The sequence below is a fragment of the Sphaeramia orbicularis genome, chromosome 9, assembly GCF_902148855.1.
Source record: "Sphaeramia orbicularis chromosome 9, fSphaOr1.1, whole genome shotgun sequence".
NCBI lineage: Eukaryota > Metazoa > Chordata > Actinopteri > Kurtiformes > Apogonidae > Sphaeramia > Sphaeramia orbicularis.
In genome coordinates, this window is record NC_043965.1 from 42106543 (window position 1) to 42125238 (window position 18696).

General features: G+C 36.5%; 1 protein-coding gene across 1 annotated transcript in view; it reads right to left on the minus strand.

Moving 5' to 3' along the window:
* Positions 1–18696, minus strand: part of unc5db (unc-5 netrin receptor Db) — an 816925-nt gene that overhangs the window by 49353 nt on the left and 748876 nt on the right. The window contains exons 14-15 of the mRNA XM_030144147.1: positions 10674–10823; positions 333–497 (exon numbers count right to left, since the gene is read on the minus strand). Of these exons, the coding sequence (XP_030000007.1) occupies positions 333–497; positions 10674–10823 (315 nt within the window). The remainder of the gene's footprint in view (positions 1–332; positions 498–10673; positions 10824–18696) is intronic.

Below are 18696 nucleotides of genomic sequence, written 5' to 3' on the forward strand. Positions count from 1 at the left end.
AACTGTCCACTGTAGTGACCACTATGCATGAAAGGGTTAAATACTGACAATAAGCTGTTGAAATACTACAAATACTTGATGTGCACGGAGTATCCAAGTAAACTGTTCTACTGAGTAAATATTGGTGCTGGATCTGTGCTCCGTGTTCGAAACATTTAGCAGAAAGTAAGTGCCAGTGTCCTCTTCGCTCTATTAATACACAATGCAAGCTCAGGAGAGCTGGCCCTGCTGTCAGTGGACACATTCCAGCAAGGTTACATAAAGGTTGCGAGAGAAAGTGAAGATTCCTCCCCCTGCCCCTACCCCCACCCCCACCCTCCTTGGCGCCTCACCTCGGCCACAGCTGTGTAGACCTGCAGAATCTGCTCGTGACCTTTGACCTGGCGTACGCTGATTTTGCAGGAGAGCTGGGCGGTGGCAGGGCTGTATCTCTCCAGAGAGAAGGCACAGTGCAGGGGCTGCTGGTTGCTGCACCACACTTGGGGGAAGGAGAATTCCTGAAGACAGCACAAAAAGAAGGGACATAAGTAGGGCTGTGTATTGGCAAGAATGTGGCGATACAATACAAATCATAATACTAGAATCACGATACGATTCATCACGATATATCACGACACTGTTAAAAAGACAATTTTTTACTATTTGTTTTTTTTTTTTAAAGAGTTCTTAACCCTTTCATGCATGAATTATGAGAACCATAATCAAGATTTTTTTGTCCTGAGTGTTTTTTTTTCCTCTTTAGGCATGAAAAAACAATGCAATTCATTTTTTTTTAATGAACCTATTTTTCATGTAATAAATACATTTTATTTATTTATTTATTATTATTATTATTATTATTATTATTATTATTATTATTATTAATAATTTTCTTTTCGCCTGCTCTTTTTTCTATTGTCTTTTTTTCTATATTGCTCTTTTATACTGCACTTATTAATGCTGTTTAAACATGGTTGTTAATATTGCTTTTTTAAATTCTCATTCTGTCTTTTCGTAATTTTTTTTCAGTGGTTGTTTGTGTCTGTTCATGTCTGGGTAGGGTTATGTGTTGTTTCATGGGTGGATGTTGTTTAGAAAATCAAAGATCTCCTTCCTCTATAGTGAATGTCTGATTCATGTTCTGTTATCAATAAAAAGACCTTCGAAAGACAGAAGAACCTATTTTTCATGGCGTTACAAAAATTTCCACTCATCTGGACGCCATGTGTTTATTTTTTAAGCAAAGGAATATGTATTTAAAACGCAATATCAGAAAGTGATATACTGTGTGAAAACTATGAAATAAAAACATTTTTGATACTGCTAATCTGATGTTTTCTCACATTTTATCCTACTCTAATACTAGTTATTACTCATTTCATGAAGAAAATATATAAAAAAAAAACAACTTTTTGTTTAGGAAAAGAACAGCAAAGTTACAGTAATGGTTTGAATGTCAGTGTATTATTATGGGATGGTGCATAAGTGTCCACTGTGTTGGCTGATATGGAACTAAAACAACAAAAGCCATGAATATACAAGAGAACAGCTGGAGAAGAACTGTCCACTGGAGTGACCCCTGTGCATGAAAGGGTTAACTTATTTTTCATGGAGTTAAAAAAATGTCCACTCAGCTGGACATCACGCATTTAATTTTAGAAGCAAAGAAACATGTATTTATCGATATACTGTGTGAGAACTATGAAATAAAAACGTTTTCAATGCTGCTAATCTGATATTTTCTCACATTTTAACATACTCTAACATGAGTTATTACTCACTTCATGGAGATGATATGCAAAAAAAACCCCAAAAACTTTAAAAAAACAAAACAAAACAAAACCTGTTACACTCAAACATGTTAGTGTTTGAGTGAACGGCAAAGTTACAGTAATGGTATGTATTGCAGTGTATGGGATGGTGTATATGCATCCACTGTGTTGGCTGATATGGAACTAAAACAACAAAATCCATGAAAATGCAAGAGAACAGCTGCAGAACAACTGTCCACTGTAGTGACCAGTATGCATGAAAGGGTTAAAAAGATTTTTAAGATTATTTTTATTATCATTTATTCATTTTACATTCATTTATTCATATATATCTGTAAGATTTTTATATATTTGTAAGATTTTTCCTGGAAGAACTGAATTACACCACTAATATTCACAAATACTAAACACATTTTTATTTGATCAAAACAGGATCTAATGCTATATTATAAAATCTTCCTGTGTTAAAACTTAAATTATGTTTTATAGACATTACAGATTAAGATCCCGCTCAAATGTTCATATTCTATTCGTTCATAACTAACATCATAACATTATTTTTGTGCAATCCCACAAAAGGAACTACCATCTGCTTCTCAGACAGGAAAAAGTGCTTTTAGGATGCTTCAAATAACCATTATTTAATAAAAACAGCGTTAAATTATAATAAATAAGATAAAAAACAATAAAGAAAACCAAAAAACAAAAATGAACCTCCGCCATATCTGCTTTTAAATAAATACCTAAAAATATCCATACAGTATTGTGAAATGAAATATCGCGATATACTGCAGAACCGATATTTTCTAACACCCCTAGACATAAGGAACACAAGGTAGCACACAGCGATGTTCACGTCTGCTCCGAACGAGATGATTCAGCTCCTCCGTCCGTATGCGAGCGCGCCGTCACATCCACAGCCACTTCCACGAGGTAAGATAAAAGCTAAGAGCAGGCTTTGAAGTCGCACCCGTCCCGTGGATATATTTATGCGCGGAAATAACTATTGTTGAAGACAGAGAGAAGATATCATTTACAAATACAGCCTGAAACCCTTTTACAGTAATTGTGATTGCAGAAGCAGCTTGCAGGCTGTATAGTAAGCAATAAATCTGGGAATATGGAGAACGGGGAAAAGATTGCGTTTGATGTATAATTAATTTCCAGGGAACGGGCACATCTGTGGGGAAATGTCCTTGACCTCTGCTAGACACCGTCTCTGCCGTATCTGCATATTAAAAGTGACCGGTAAACGATTCTTAGTGAAGTCCATGGCATTAAAAGAAGCAGCTAGCGCGCCTACGGAAGACTTAACCCCTTGAGGCTTTGATCTTGGATGCCCGGCGCAGCACACAGCAGCAGATAATGGAGTCGGGGAAAGGTGGTGGTGGTGGTGGTGGTGGTGGGGGAGGAGGGGTGATGGACACGGAAAGCTGGGATGCTCTTTAGCACTAAAAGCTGACTTGATGTATGGCACGAGAGTCTGCTATTATTCTACACCTGCTCCGGCGTAGAGGCTTGCCTGTCTTCCCCCGGCCCTCATAAATAAGGCTGCAGAGAGGCAGAGCTTTCACCCTGCATTCAGATCTTTAAGCAACAACAGCACACAGCAGGGACACGACTCAGCTGCTACACAAACGGCAAAAACCACGCACAAAAAAACAAACAAAAAAAAAAAAAACTGAATTCACTGGCTGCTGCAGTGCACTCTGTCTAATGCTGTTTACATCGCCTGGAAGCAAACACAAAGCTATTCACCCATAAAGACCCAAACATCCACCGGCCACCAAAACCATCTACTGATATAACCTGTTTAATACCTGTTGATCCACTAATCCGATCAATACATGGAAGTAATTGGTGTAAAATACAGTTTGTCATTTTTTTACGGTCATTAGATATGACCCATTTAGATGTTCAGAGGGTTTGTAGCAAGATTATTATCGTTAACGAAAACTAACGAAATGACGAAAACTAGAATCGTAAAAACATTTTCGTTAACTGAAATAAATAAAAACTATACAGGGTGGGGAAGCAAAATTTACAAAGAACATTTAGTTGTTTTTCTCAGCAGGCACTATGTCAATTGTTGTGAAACCAAACATATATTGATGTCATAATCATACCTAACACTATTATCCATACCTTTTCAGAAACTTTTGCCCATATGAGTAATCAGGAAAGCAAACGTCAAAGAGTGTGTGATTCGCTGAATGCACTCGTCACACCAAAGGAGATTTCAAAAATAGTTGGAGTGTCCATAAAGACTGTTTATAATGGAAAGAAGAGAATGACTATGAGCAAAACTATTACGAGAAAGTCTGGAAGATACTATTAAAGAAGAATGGGAGAAGTTGTCACCCCAATATTTGAGGAACACTTGCGCAAGTTTCAGGAAGCGTGTGAAGGCAGTTATTGAGAAAGAAGGAGGACACATAGAATAAAAACATTTTCTATTATGTTAATTTTCTTGTGGCAAATAAATTCTCATGACTTTCAATAAACTAATTGGTCATACACTGTCTTTCAATCCCTGCCTCAAAATATTGTAAATTTTGCTTCCCCACTCTGTAACTAAAAGAAAAAAATGATAACTAACTGAAACTGTGTTGTGTGCTTACAAAACTAACTAAAACGTATAAAAATTATGGATAAAATTCCCTTCGTTTTCGTCTTTGTCAATGTCGGATTGAGATGAACTCGACTTATTTCCCTCAAGCAATTTTAGCTGCTGGCACCATATGATATTCTTCTCACTTGATGGTTTCCAGTCATCTTCTGGTCCCCACTCTACCTGGAAACATGGAGACTAAAGTTGGGAGAAAGCAGCAGAGTCCTGTCTGGGATTTATTTGAATACGACAACAGAGAAGAAGAGAAAAGATATAAAGAAACTAAAACTAAACTAAAACCAAGCATTTAGAAAATAACGAAAACTAACAAAAAACTAACAAACCTGCTTTAAAAACTAATTAAAACTAACTGAACTAGAGAAAAAAAAGTCAAAACTAAATAAAACTAAACTATAATGAAAAATCCTATACTATTATAACCTTGGTCCGTAGTGAACATAAAAACACCGTCATCTTCTACAACACAGGTGTTAAACAGGCAACCCACAGGCCCCCCCAAAGGTTCCAATACAGCCCCCAGCATGAATTTGCAAAGTGCAAAAATTACACTGATATTAACGATCAAGGATGTTGAACTTGTTTTAGTTCAGGTTCCACCTACAGACCAATATGATCGAAACTAAAATAATAGCATAATAACCCTTTAAAGGAGGGTTATGGGATCTTAGAAAAATGGTGCGAGCAAGCTACATTTTGAAAATACTCAATTCAAAAGTCCAAACCCCTTTCTTCAGACATCCCCCCGAAGCCACAAATGGTATATCATGCAAAACTGCAATGGAAAGACCTTTATTCGCAACTAGAGTCAGGTGAATAAAAAAAACGGATGTTGACAGATGTTACAACAAGCGAAGAAGAAAAAGAAGAAACATGTCGTTATTAATCATTATTAATCGTCATTTCGTATGTGTGGACACACCAGGAAACCTAGTCTTTTTTTAATTTAGTACGAGATAGAGGGGTAATATATAATAATAACACTGGTCAACAACAAATTAATTAAGTTTTTTGAGCTGATTTAGGATAATTTTGGTGTGCTGAATCCAAAAATCACATTAATTTTGCTCAATCAGGTCGACTTTCCGAACTATGCTACATATTGGCTTTTTAACATTTTTGCTTTCATTTATGGGCATTTTCACATCATATAATACAAAATTCTTTCATATTTCTTGCAATAAATGAGTTCTGAAGATTTTACTTTTGCCAATTTATGATTAATGTTTTTTTTTTTAATATTACAGGTGAATGAAATGGCTTTGACTAGAACAGGGGTGTCGAACTCATTTACATTCAGGGGCCACATTCACCTAAATTTGATCTGAAGTGGGCTGACCCAGTAAAATAATAATATAATAATATATAAATAATGTCAACTCCAAACTTTTCTCTATGTTTTAGAGCGAAAAGAGTACATTTACATTATGAAAAGGTTTACATCTACAAACTATCCTTTCAAAAGATGTGAATAACATGAAAAGGCTGAAAAAATAAGTGTAATTTTAACAATATTCTGCCTCAGTTTATCATTTACACATGTACATTATAAATTACAAAAACACAAAACATTTAATAACAGGAAGAATATTGTTAAAATGACATTTATTACTCTTAAGAAATTTCAGGTTATTCATATTTGTTCAGGTTATTCACTTTTTTTTTGCGAAATTATACTTTGTTTTAATGTAAATACATGTACATGAAAATATTTACATTTACAGAGAGACATGTGCAGTTGTCATTATTTAAATGTTATTATGATCGTATTTTACTGGTCCCGCCCAATGGAGATTGAATTGGTCTAAATGTGGAACCTGAACTAAAAGGATTGTTTATATCTTAGTGTAATTTTTTCCTTTTCACAAATTCATCCCACGGGCCAGACTGGACCCTTTGGCGGGCTGAATTTGGCCCCCGGGCCACATGTTTGACACCTGTGGACTAGAAGATCCTGCAAAAATAAGCCTGATGTATTCTGCTACATCTGCGGTGAATACACCATTGTACCTAACAGGAATCAAGTCACAAGTTTCATAAAGTATGTTTACCAATCTTATTTTGGTATTAATTATTATATTTTGTGAGAAGATCAAATTTTTCAAAATCAAATTAGCAAAAAAAACCTGACCTGATTGAGAAAAACAGATGTCATTTTTGGATTTAGCGGTGCAAAATGGTCCTAATTCAGTTGAAAAAACCTAGACAACTTGCAAAAAACATTTTTTTGTAACCCAGCGTAATGAATATATCTGTAAATCAACACCATATTTACATTCGTCGCCGTGTTTATGGAATGACTTCTCGTGTCATCTCGCGATAATAAATAAACAAATCATCGCATTTGTGATTTAATTGAAAAACCGACATTGCGCACTTCTGTTTTTTCGATGTTTAGTAAATATCGGTAAAGTTTTGCGCAGATGTCCAATGGAAAAGCGACTATTGAGGCAAACACAAACTACAGAGGACAGAGGATAACAGTGTAATTAATGGTGATAAATCACTTAAGAAAGGATCAACATTGAGAAAAATTCATCCATAAAAGTAGTGTCGGGTCTTTATGGGTTAATCTCTAATCTCTAAAGCCACGTAAATCTGTAAAGTCAGGGAGAGAAATGGAGATGACAGCGGGATTCTCACTGAAACGGAGTAAAAATGGTGCACACACAAACACAAACACAAACAGAAAGCTTGTCACATCCACATGAATGTAACGCATCACAGAGAAATTATCTTCCTTAAGGCGGATTTGACTTGACATATCCGCTTTGCAGGAGCACATGAAACAACAATGGGAACAAAAACAGCCCCGGTACAAAGGGAAGATTTCTGAAGTGCTAATCATTATCTATAGGGATGTACAGGAATCTTAGGACGGCACTATGAACTGAAGTATGAAGGGATAATGATGAAGCTGAGCGAGGGCAGCTGTACGGTACTGTGTTCTTTCATGCTTTCCAGGGTTAAACGGGAAAGGTTTTTTATAGCTACAGGTACTTTTAGTGTTAGCATCTTCTTGGCTATATGGTGGAGGTACAAATACTGACATACAAAATGGAAAATGTATCGTCAAAGATACACTATATGGACAAAAATATTGGGACACATCATGTCTCCAGCTGTAAGATGTCCTGTTCATGCTGATTTGAGATATAAACATCAATATTGTTCTTATTTTTTGTTGTTTTTAATTGTACATCTTTTTTATGCGTTTAATCTATTCTTGTATTTTATTCTTTTATGTAGGTTTTGTCTATTCTTCTGTATATTTATTTATTTTTATTTTTATTTTTACAGTTCTATATCTTTTAATCTATTCTTGTTTTTTACTGTACAGCACTTTGGTCCACTGTGGTTGTTTTAAAGTGCTTTACAAATAAAGTTGGATTGGATTTCCTTAAAGTTTAATGGGAGATTTTTCTTCCCAAGTGAGATGTGAAGAAAGTAGATGGTTAGTTGTGGTTGAAAATTATTTATAGTCAGAGCATGAAAAATAGGTAGAAATTCAGAGGTAGAACATTTAAAATCATAGTCATGGGGGGAAAAAATAACAATGTTAAGAAAAATTAAGTAAAACCATCTCTGAGGCATTTTGGAAGCAAAAATAATTTAAACAAAACTAACTGATGCAATGATATTGATCACAATATAAAAAAAACTATAATATGACATTTGTCATTATTGTTTTGTATCTCAGACCCCTGTTAGAAAAGAAACACCTGAATTCAACGTGTCCCAATACTTATGTCCTTATCGTATAAATCTGACACTAAGGTACTATTAGAAATTCAGGAAACAACAATGAATTCCAAGTCATATTATAAAAACACACAAAACAATACAGAGAGACACAGTTATTATTATTATTACTTACTTACATATATTACTTATATATTGTTGTTATGCCTATTACTATTATCAATTTATTATGACTTTGATTATTAAACTATATATATATATATATATATATATATATATATATATATATATATATATATATATATACATATATATATATATATATATATATATATATATATATATATATATATATATATATACATATATATGTACATATTGTGCATATTATAATATTGTAACATAATTATTTATGATTATTTATTACTACTTTATTATTACTGCTTTGCTATTTGTTGCTTCTACTAGTACTTTCCAATGTGCATTTACCCCTTTTTTTCCAGTACAGTTTTAATGGTTATTCTAATTACTTTTTTCTTGTAATATTTCTTATATGTATACATTTGGTGTTGTGCTGCTACTAGAACCTCAAGGGATCAGTAACATTCTATCTAATCTAATCTAATCTAATTGTAAAATTATCTAATCTAATCTAATCTAATCTAAAATGATCCAATGTAATCCAATCTAATATAAAATGATCTAATCTAATCTAATTGTAAAATGATCTAATCTAATCTAATTTAATTGTAAAATGATCTAATCTAATCTAAAATGATCCAATCCAATCTAATGTAATCTAATCTAAAATGATCCAATCCGATCTAATCTAATCTAATATGATCCAATGTAATCTAATCTAATCTAATCTAAAATGATCCAATCCAATCTAATCTAATCTAAAATGATCCAATCTAATTTTTAATTCTAAAACGATCCAATCGAATCGAATCGAATCTAATATGATCCAATCTAATCTAAAATGATCCAATCCAATCCAATATACTAATCTAATCTAATATAATCTAAAATGATCCAATCCAATCTGATCTAATCTAATCTAAAATGATCCAATCCGATCCAATCCAATCTAATCTAATCTAATCTAATCTAATCTAATCTAATCTAATCTAATCTAATCTAATCTAATTTAAAATGATCTAATCTAATCTAATCTAACCTAATTTAAAATGATCTAATCTAATCTAATCTAATCTAATCTAAGATTTTTCAATAAATATTGCACTAAGACCTTTAATTGTGTATACACAATCTGAAGATAATCTGTGCCAAAGTGGTCAAATTTACTTACAAACAAGAAGCCCAAAGAAAAATAAACCTAAATTGCAGAGTCCTTCATCTTAGATCAGAATTGTTCTCTAGTTCTTGTGGTTTTCTCAGTTACCCGCTGTAGAACCAACAGTAAACACCATCATGTCTGGGATGAAGTGTTTTGGTGTCTGGTTTTCATTTCAGAAACATCTGGATGAAATTATTCACCATGTTCATGACTTATTTCACCCAAACTGGGTGGAAAAAAAGTCATTCAGAGCCGAGCTTTGAGGGGATAATGTGATCGCCGATGAGTTCTCCAAACTGGGCTCCAGAGTTCAGCTTTGCATCACTTTGGACTGCATCATGTTTCTCTGACTTAGAACTTATAAAACTAAACACTGGCTGTGATATAATGCTTAGGGCTATATATTGACCTGTGCCTTACTGAAAATCCCAATGAAGTGGAGAAATTCTGATTCTAGACTAAGAATTAATGTACCAGACTGTGTGTTTTTATAGAAAGACATCATTGACCAGTGTCAGCAGTAGTCTATTAGAGCAGATTCTGGTTTACCAGGTTGTGCCAGTTTTGCCAAAAATGTGTTTGGTCTCACTGGAATTTAACAAACTTGTAAATACAATGAATAAGGTATTAAAGATATTGCTGTGTTTTCTTACTTTCCAAAAATTATGCTTGTCTGTTCAATAAATTATAAATCATCAGTAAAGACGGAATAAAAATAAATTACCTTTGTGATTATCTAAAAAATAAATAAATAAATAAATAAATCTTAGAGGTGGATAAGACCCAGGTAAAGTGAATGGGATCCAATAAGAATGAATTAATTATCATAATCTGTAATTAGAAAATCATTTGTGAAGCCAAGAGGGAGACAAATTCTCAGCAAAATATGGTGAATATAAACTAAAAATTTAAGTTTCCACATTGACAGTGAAGCAACAACGATCCAAACCTGCATATCAGCTAATAAATGGATGGAACTTTTTTTTACTTGACGAATACATGGATTATTCATTAATAAGTGGTGTCACATTAACATCAAATGCATCACACATTATAGCTAATCAGATAATACCATGAGAATCTCAGTCCTCATCAACAGAAAAACATGAAAAACACAGAGCGCTCCTTGCATTTCTTGATTGATAATTGAGCCCTGAGAGGAGCAGTGAAGAAACACCACAGTAATTATCCAGAGCAGCAAAAACAGGATCTTGCAAATTTGCATTTTAATAACTCATTTGTGTTATGAAATAATATGGCTGTAATATGCCTCAGACGGTGCCATTATTACCTGACATGTGGTAAAGGGTTTGATGCTCCACAGGAACTGGGGAACATCCTGGATGGATACCTGGAGGCTGAAGGTGTTTGCTCGGAAAGGCAACATCTTTGGCTCCTCGAGGAGCTGACCTCCTCTGGTCTTCTCTGCAGCCACCACTCCCTGAAGAAGACAAGAAAGGAACATATGAGGAGGGACAGAATGGAGGAAAAGAGACACAGACAAGTGAAAACTACTACTTACTAATACCCCCACCCCTGGTTGAACAACACTTAGCCCAGTGGTTTTCAACCTTGGGGTCGCGCCCGCACATGGGGTCACCTGGAATTCAAATGGGGACACCTGAAATTTCTAGTAATTGATACAAAAATATATAAACAGGGTGTCCCAAAAAAATGTATACACACTTAAAGGTGCTGGAGACTTTCGTGACCAATTTTTCATCAAATCTGTAAGACCTCAGTCATAGCCTAAGCATCATGAATCTGTAAGTCTGTCTGTGATTACTCACCTGAATCTCTTGCATTACAGTGAACAATTTCGAAGTGCCATCCACCATAAACAAAACCATGTGTTTACAAACCGACCTGGGATGTCACTCGGGCATCTTTGGAATTTTGTCACGATGTGCATTGTGGGAAATGGAGGTTCACGCATAGGGATGGGGATCGAGAACCGGTTCTTTTTGAGAATCGGTTCCCAGTAGCTCGATTCCTTGGAATCGTTTGCCTGCCTGCTTAACGATTCTGCTTATCGATTCCACCTTCGTTGTGCATGCGCGATGATGTCACACGTGCGCTGCATTGTTTTGGTCAGAACGTAGCCAACATGGCGTTGAGGCAGAAATGGTCTAAACAGACGACCCCAGGTCCACATACTTGGAACACTTGCAAAGCTTCCATGTCTTCAAAAGGGTGGAATCCCTCCAATATCCTCAAACATTTGACCACAGCATGTGATTCATTTACAGGAATGTCACGTAATTGATACGCTATTTAGCGGCGCTTGTGAATGTAGCGGCAGAGTGAACGCCGTTCTGGTTCCGATGTGGGCAACAAACATTGTAACTCCTCAAATACAAGTTTCCGAAGGTAAGAAGGGAAAGGAAATGAGGTGCACAACAACGGGAGAAAAGACGAGCCAAGTTGAACCAGTTCCACGTAGTAGAAATGCGGCAGTAGAGGAATTAGTAAAGCGTCTTTAGTTTCACTTTCACTGTACGCCCCCCCCACCGAACCAGCCCGGCGTCATCTGTTATTATTATTTGTACATACTGTATATGTTGTATTTTATAAAAGACAGTTAAAGCTATACCGTATGATGTGGCCTTTTTACACTTTTCTTTTGTCATCTTAAAATGCTCCTGATAAGTGTGTGTCAAACTAAAATGTAAAAGAAATCCACCAGGTATTGAAACTCAAAAATGTTTAATTCTCATATATTTCTGATAAAAGTCTGACCAATCATTTTAGTCGGTCCGAATAAAATAATTGGCCGAACCTGACTGAGCCTCCTGTCAATCATCCATTACTGCCGTCCAGCATCCGATCCATTATCGCCGTCTCACATCCGATATGTGTCCGTCTGAATCTGACGCTTCACTGGCGCTGCTTCTCCTGTCACTGACCACAGTCTACTGTCTAGGATGTGTTTGGATAGAACTGACATGCACATGTGGAAGGGATTAAACGGATTTATGAACAGAAACGACAACTGAGGGGCACAAACGGGAGTCTGATGAATGAAGGATGGAGATAAAAGTCCGGAAGTCAGCTGTACTGGACTGAACAGGTCTGCATAAAGCTCAGCTTTTATGACGGTGGGACTCATACAGGTACATGTACATGGTGTCACACATGTAAGATGATGTAGGATGATAATTGTATGGACTATGAAACCTCAAATGTCCACGGAAAATTCGCGGAGGCCGCGTGTTCACAGTGCGCGCCCCCATCCCCTGGGCACTGCAGTGAAGACCCTGACCCAGTACTGCACAGACCAGGTCTACTGATGGAACAGGAGCCGCGGGCCCGCGGCAGGTGGATGATGCATCTGATTACTGAGGGAGGGGTCCGCGGACACGCCAAAACGGACCGGACCTCCACCTCTGCTTCCACCTCTGTTTCCATCGCGCATCAGATGAGAGGAGGAGAGACGAGGAGGAGCCTCAGAGCTCAGGCAGAGGGAAGGGGGCAGGGCTTTGGAGAGAGGCGGGTTGTTCATGTTCAAACTTTTACTAAGTGCTGTGAGAAATGCCACATCGGTAGGTATAGCTTTAATGCAAACACACCCGTTTGTACTCTTTTATTACCTCACCCAATGAGAATCGATAAGAGAATCGATAAGGAATCGGATTGATAAGTAATATCGATAATGGAATCGGAATCGCTAAATTCTTAACGATTCCCATCCCTATTCATGCAGCTGCCTGACAGTGGCAGCAGCAGTGCGACCATATGGTATTATATGGATGAAACAAACGTGCGGAAACGTGAAAACAGCTGGAGGAATATGCATAAAAGGAAGGGAGTTCCTGCCGTTTCCGATCGTGTCTGTTCAAGCTGCTGCTGTAAGGCAGCTGCGCGAGCCTCCGTTTCCCACAATGCACGTCACGACAAAATTCCGAAGATGCCCGAGTAACCTCCTGGCTTGTTTATAAACACATGATTTGTTTATGGTGGATGACACTTCGAAATTGTTCACCGTAATGCAAGAGATTCAGGTGATTAATCCCAGACAGACTTACAGATTCATGATACTGAGGATGTGACTGAGGTTTGACAGATTTGATGAAAAATTGGTCACGAAAGTCTCCAGCACCTTTAAAATAATTGTAAAGTAGGTGTTTATTAAACTTCATTTAATTTTCAACATGTAATAGAATTTACAAACATCATTTTATTGTTTTGTCACTGCCTGTTCTCAAACTGACGTCCGTTCTGGTCCGGATGCTGCTGACAACACCAAGCAATGGAATCGCACACATCACCAAACAATTCCCTTGGTATTTACGTGCATTCATGTTCAATGGCTGCTCTCAATTCAGCGACTGTTGCAGGTCTCATAGCGTAGACTTTGTCTTTTAGGTATCCACATAAAAAAGACTCTAGTGGTGTGAGGTCTGGTGAACTTGCCAAACAGGTGGATTGGATGGAGGGGTTTCGCTGAATACCCACCGTGTTCACCAGACCTCACACCACTAGACTTTTTTTTCAATATATATTAACACCACAAACTTTTCCTAATAAAAATCAAGTTCGAATAAAATGCAGGATATCATATCTGAGAGGGCATATCTTGATTGATTCGATTATGTGACCACGTGCATTATTACGGTTCAACACAGTCACAGTCAGAAAACTGGACCGAACAGAGAATGGAAAGATTTCTTCGCCTACCTGGCCCCGCTAAGACATGTCCAAGAGAAACTGAGAAGCAGACACTAAAAAGGTGCATTATATACATTATATAGCCTAAATGTTGTCTAAAATTAACATTTATTTGCAACATAGTATAGAAAACTCTTACATGATCAAAAATAAATTAATTTTAGCAAAAAAATGTTTCCGTTTTGAATGTCTGGGGTTGCCAGAAATTTGTGATGTTAAAATGGGGTCACGAGACAAAAAAGGTTGGGAACCACTGCTTTAGCCCTTCCTGTTCACTGACACCTTGCCCATGGATTCATTTTGAGTCTTGACTTTAAATTTTTTCTAAAACTTTTCAAAAAATTTTTAAAGAAGTGTAAAAATTGAGAGAAAGGCACATGTAAAGAACACGTGTGTCAAATTTGAAAAGAATCAGGTGAAAAATGTTCAAGAAATCAGTTGGACGAATTTTCTAAGTTGAAATTTTAAAAGATTTGTAAAAAAAAAAAAAAAAAAAGGAAAGAAAATAAATACATTTAAATTCAACCATGTCTTCTGGTGATAAAGAAAATGTGTGTCAAATTTGAAAAGGATCAGGTGAAAAAAACTCATTTTGATAATAAAGTATTTTCTATTTACTTTTAAACTTTGCCCTAATTCTGTCCTGGGTTTTAATTATTTAATAATAAAAAAGGAAATGTCACAAAACATTTAAGGGTCATGAAAATGAATCGAGATTTAGCAATTCGATGATGCATCCACCTCAATTATTGAAACATATCGGTAGTGGTGATACTGGCCCTGTATTTACTCGGTATTGGATCGATACCAAAATACGCAGTATCGCACACCACTAGTAATTAATGACTGTATGTTCATAATTGTAGTTGTATGTATTCTGATATGTTTCAGTTACAAAAAAAAAAAAAAAAAAAGAAACAATTTCTACAAAAAGGAGAACCTCCAAATGAAGAAAGAAAGCCTTGTTTGGACTCTATTTTTGTTCACTGACTGTCCAGCTTCACAGACACGTCTCATGAGGACCGCACATGAAGAGAGAAAAGAAAAAGGGAAAAACAGCGTTCTCTACTAGAACTCGTGTTACCGTTGCAATCAGCAGTGAGACTTGTTGCTAAACCTGTCCGGCGATTGACTCGTCACAAATATTAACACAGAAACGAGTCGCCGGCAAGTGACGTCAGGTCCCCGATGTACAAATCGCAGGACTGGAGCTATCCATTAGCGTCACATTTACAGCCTCGACATGACAGATTGAAGCTTGAATTTAATGCCGTGGAAACGCATGTGTCGAGGGCAAATGTCCATCTCCCAAATTGGATTTGTGATGATGAAAGAGCGCTTTGATTGTGGCTTGCAGGTATTCATCTGTCATCATTGTTCAGTGTCCTGGTGGGATGATTCAGTGTCTGGCCTGTCTATCCTTAACCATCTCAATCACAAAGGGAAAAAAGACAGGGGAGAGAACAGAGCTATGACTAATGTGAGGACAGGCTGATTGATTCTGACGAAGCGTCTGCTGGGTGGGGGGATGCTCGGTGATGCGGACGTGTGGACGGACGAGCATATGCCAACACTTACACCCGCCTGGGGACGGTTACGTATTGTCATTACTGTAGGTGAAAACAATCGACTGCGGATAAGATACAGATGAAAGGATCTTGTAAGAAAAACAAATGTGACCCTGGCTGTGATCTGCCTCCGTCTCTCTGCTGTGAAGTACCGACCCACCGGACAATCCTGTGTTTCTTTGCTTAGATCCGAGCTAATCTTCCACCGTCTGAAATTATTCGAAGCTGTCAAGATGCTGTGATTAAAGTTTTCTGAAGGACGGCTGCAATGTCGACTGAGATTGAGACACTGAGCAAACAAAATAAAGTTGCAAAGTTGGCTGCAAAACAAATTTCCCCTCAGGGATTATAAAGTTAGAGCTGAGAGCTGGAAGTTGAAGTAGGAGTATTAATTTTAAATTCCTATAGCTCCTGAAAACTTATGGATAAAAACCGAGTAGTTGGCAACGCCCCCATTAATTCTGCACACTTAAAGTTATATCGCAAGAGCTGGTAGCTACGGATTCGACTTTGTCAGACGTAATTAGATCAAACCACCTCTGATTTATGCCATTACTGTCATTTCATTTAAGTCAACTAAGGCAAAAGCAGAGAGATCACAAACAAAGGAGCCCACGTTAAGGCAAGAACATGTAGTGGAACTGGGTGGAAATAACCCCACAGCTTTTGTCTGATCTGCACAGTATGATTGTGAAAGTAGCAAGTGGGGTGTGAAACACTTCCAGTAGTAAAAGTGTAATTTCAGACAGGAAACTCGCATTAAGTTAAAGCCATGTGAATGACTGCCAGCAGCAGCGGCAGCGGCGGCAGCGCAGGCAAAGCTGACATTTCAGCTCAGTATTGGCTGTGGTGAATTATAGTGAAACTGACATGGAGCCGAGACTTGCAGATTCTGTCTTTTTTTTTTTTTTTTTTGTCACATCTAGGGCTTTTATAGTGTTTCTGAGAGAACAGCTGATCAGTATGAAGCTAATAAGTACTGACAATTAGAAGATGCCTAGTCATTTGTTAAAAACTGCATGTATCTTCTTAATATTTTTAGAAGTTTGAGACATATTTGACAGAAATTTATACAAATGCATGTTTTTACCAGATCTCAGAGTTTGATTTTGTGAAACTTTAAATGTCTAGATCAGTGGTTCCCAACCTTTTTTGACTCGTGACACCATTTTAACATCTCAAATTTCTGGCGACCCCAGACATTCAAAACAGACTTCTTTTTTTTTTTTTTTTTTTTTTTGGCTAAAATTCATGTGTTTTTGATCGTGTAATAGTTTGCTATACTATGTTGCAAATAAACATTAACCTGTGTAACCCTGACCATATTTTCAGGGGAAAAATGCCAAAAAAGACATACCCAAAGTAAATGAAGAATTACTTCACAATAATAAGGTTCATATGGATGTTCTTGGTGTCTGTGGACATTTAGAGACCTCACAGAATCTATTCCCATTGTCTAAAATATTGTATCTATTACTATGCCTGAGTAAACTGAAACAAACTAAAAGAGAAATTAGAATTTTTTTTATCCTCGCCTGTTTTTTTCCGGCTGGATTGACGATGATATGCATAAATTAGTTGTTCGTGTTGGAGATTTTTAATAGCGTATATTTCTCCCCACAAAGATTAAAAATCATGTTTGAACATTAAAGTTTGCACTAAAATACACTTTTGATGTACTTTTATTAACATTAGGGTCTAAACTTTGAGCAAGAGTTGAAAAAAACATCCATTGTCCTGATTTATTATATTTTCATGGTAAATTAATATTAATATAATTTTTTCGGCCCGCAGGCGGGCTGATCGGGCTAAAGTTAATTTTAGACCACATTTAGTCTATATAATGCATATTATCATGGACGGAGGCAGAAAAACCAGGTGTAGATTACTGCACAAAGTGAGAATTTTATTTTCCTTGCTCAGGATATGTACAGTCAGTCCAGCTTGGATTTACAAGGCTGACAATTAATACTGAACAAACATGAACTCAAACTATGAATTATGAAAGAGCTGCAGCATCTGAAACTGACCACAATGAACATTTGACAGATAAACAGAACCACAGTGCTTCAGTTTCAGCTTCACAGTTTGTCGTGTCTTTTATGGATTGGGATTGTCTCTGTCAAATCACCATATATTTTTTGTTAAGTGTAAGTTAGTAAGTTTTTTTTGTTTTTTGTTCAAAGTGAGTTTTATTACATATCGAGTCACAAAAAAACATAATACAGTCATTTTTTGTTGTTGTTGTTTTTTAACCCCAACCCATGAACATTCCCACCCTGTTGCACCCACAAAAAAAAAATAAAATAAATAAATAAAGAGCACAGATATTAGTCACAGACTCGTATTAATAAGACTACTGTGGAATAAGTGAGGGATCTACCTCTTTTATGTGATTCAGAACAGGTTACCAGGAACTGAAAAACTTCTTGCAGAATATTTGATTTTTTCCAATGTTAAATGATGTAAAAGATCCAGAAACCAAGATTTAAATGTTGGAGGCTGTTTATCTTTCCATTTTATTAGTATTAGTCTACGAGCTAGAAGAGTGAAGTTTGTAAGTTTTTATCTTTCACAATTACTAAAAATTTCAGGCGACCCCATTTGAATTCCAGGTGACCCAATGTGGGGTCCCGACTCCAGCGTAGAAAAACACTGGTCTAGATGATAAAAATCTGCCCCGAACATCCCTTTTTACAACAAAACTAATAAATCACAGTTAATTCAGCACTATATCTATACTATATGTGCTGAATGTGCACTTCTTTTGTATCCTGCGACACTCTGCTTTATGAGATTTTGTTATTTTTAGTCTTTAGTAAAAGTTGTACCAGTGTTGCAAATTATCCTTCGCTACAAACGCTACGATACTTGCAAAAGGTTTCTGTTCTCAGTCTATCTATGTACAAAGTTTCTGTCCATAAATAAACCTCTTGCACACACTCCTTGCAAAAGCCTCTCGTAAGGAGTTATGGGGAGTAAAGCTGCCTCTGAAATGTGCTAGTGTTTGTTCATCCAAAGCTGTAAAGATGATTGAAGTTTTCAGTAGATCATGACACTTGAACCGCTCTTTGATAC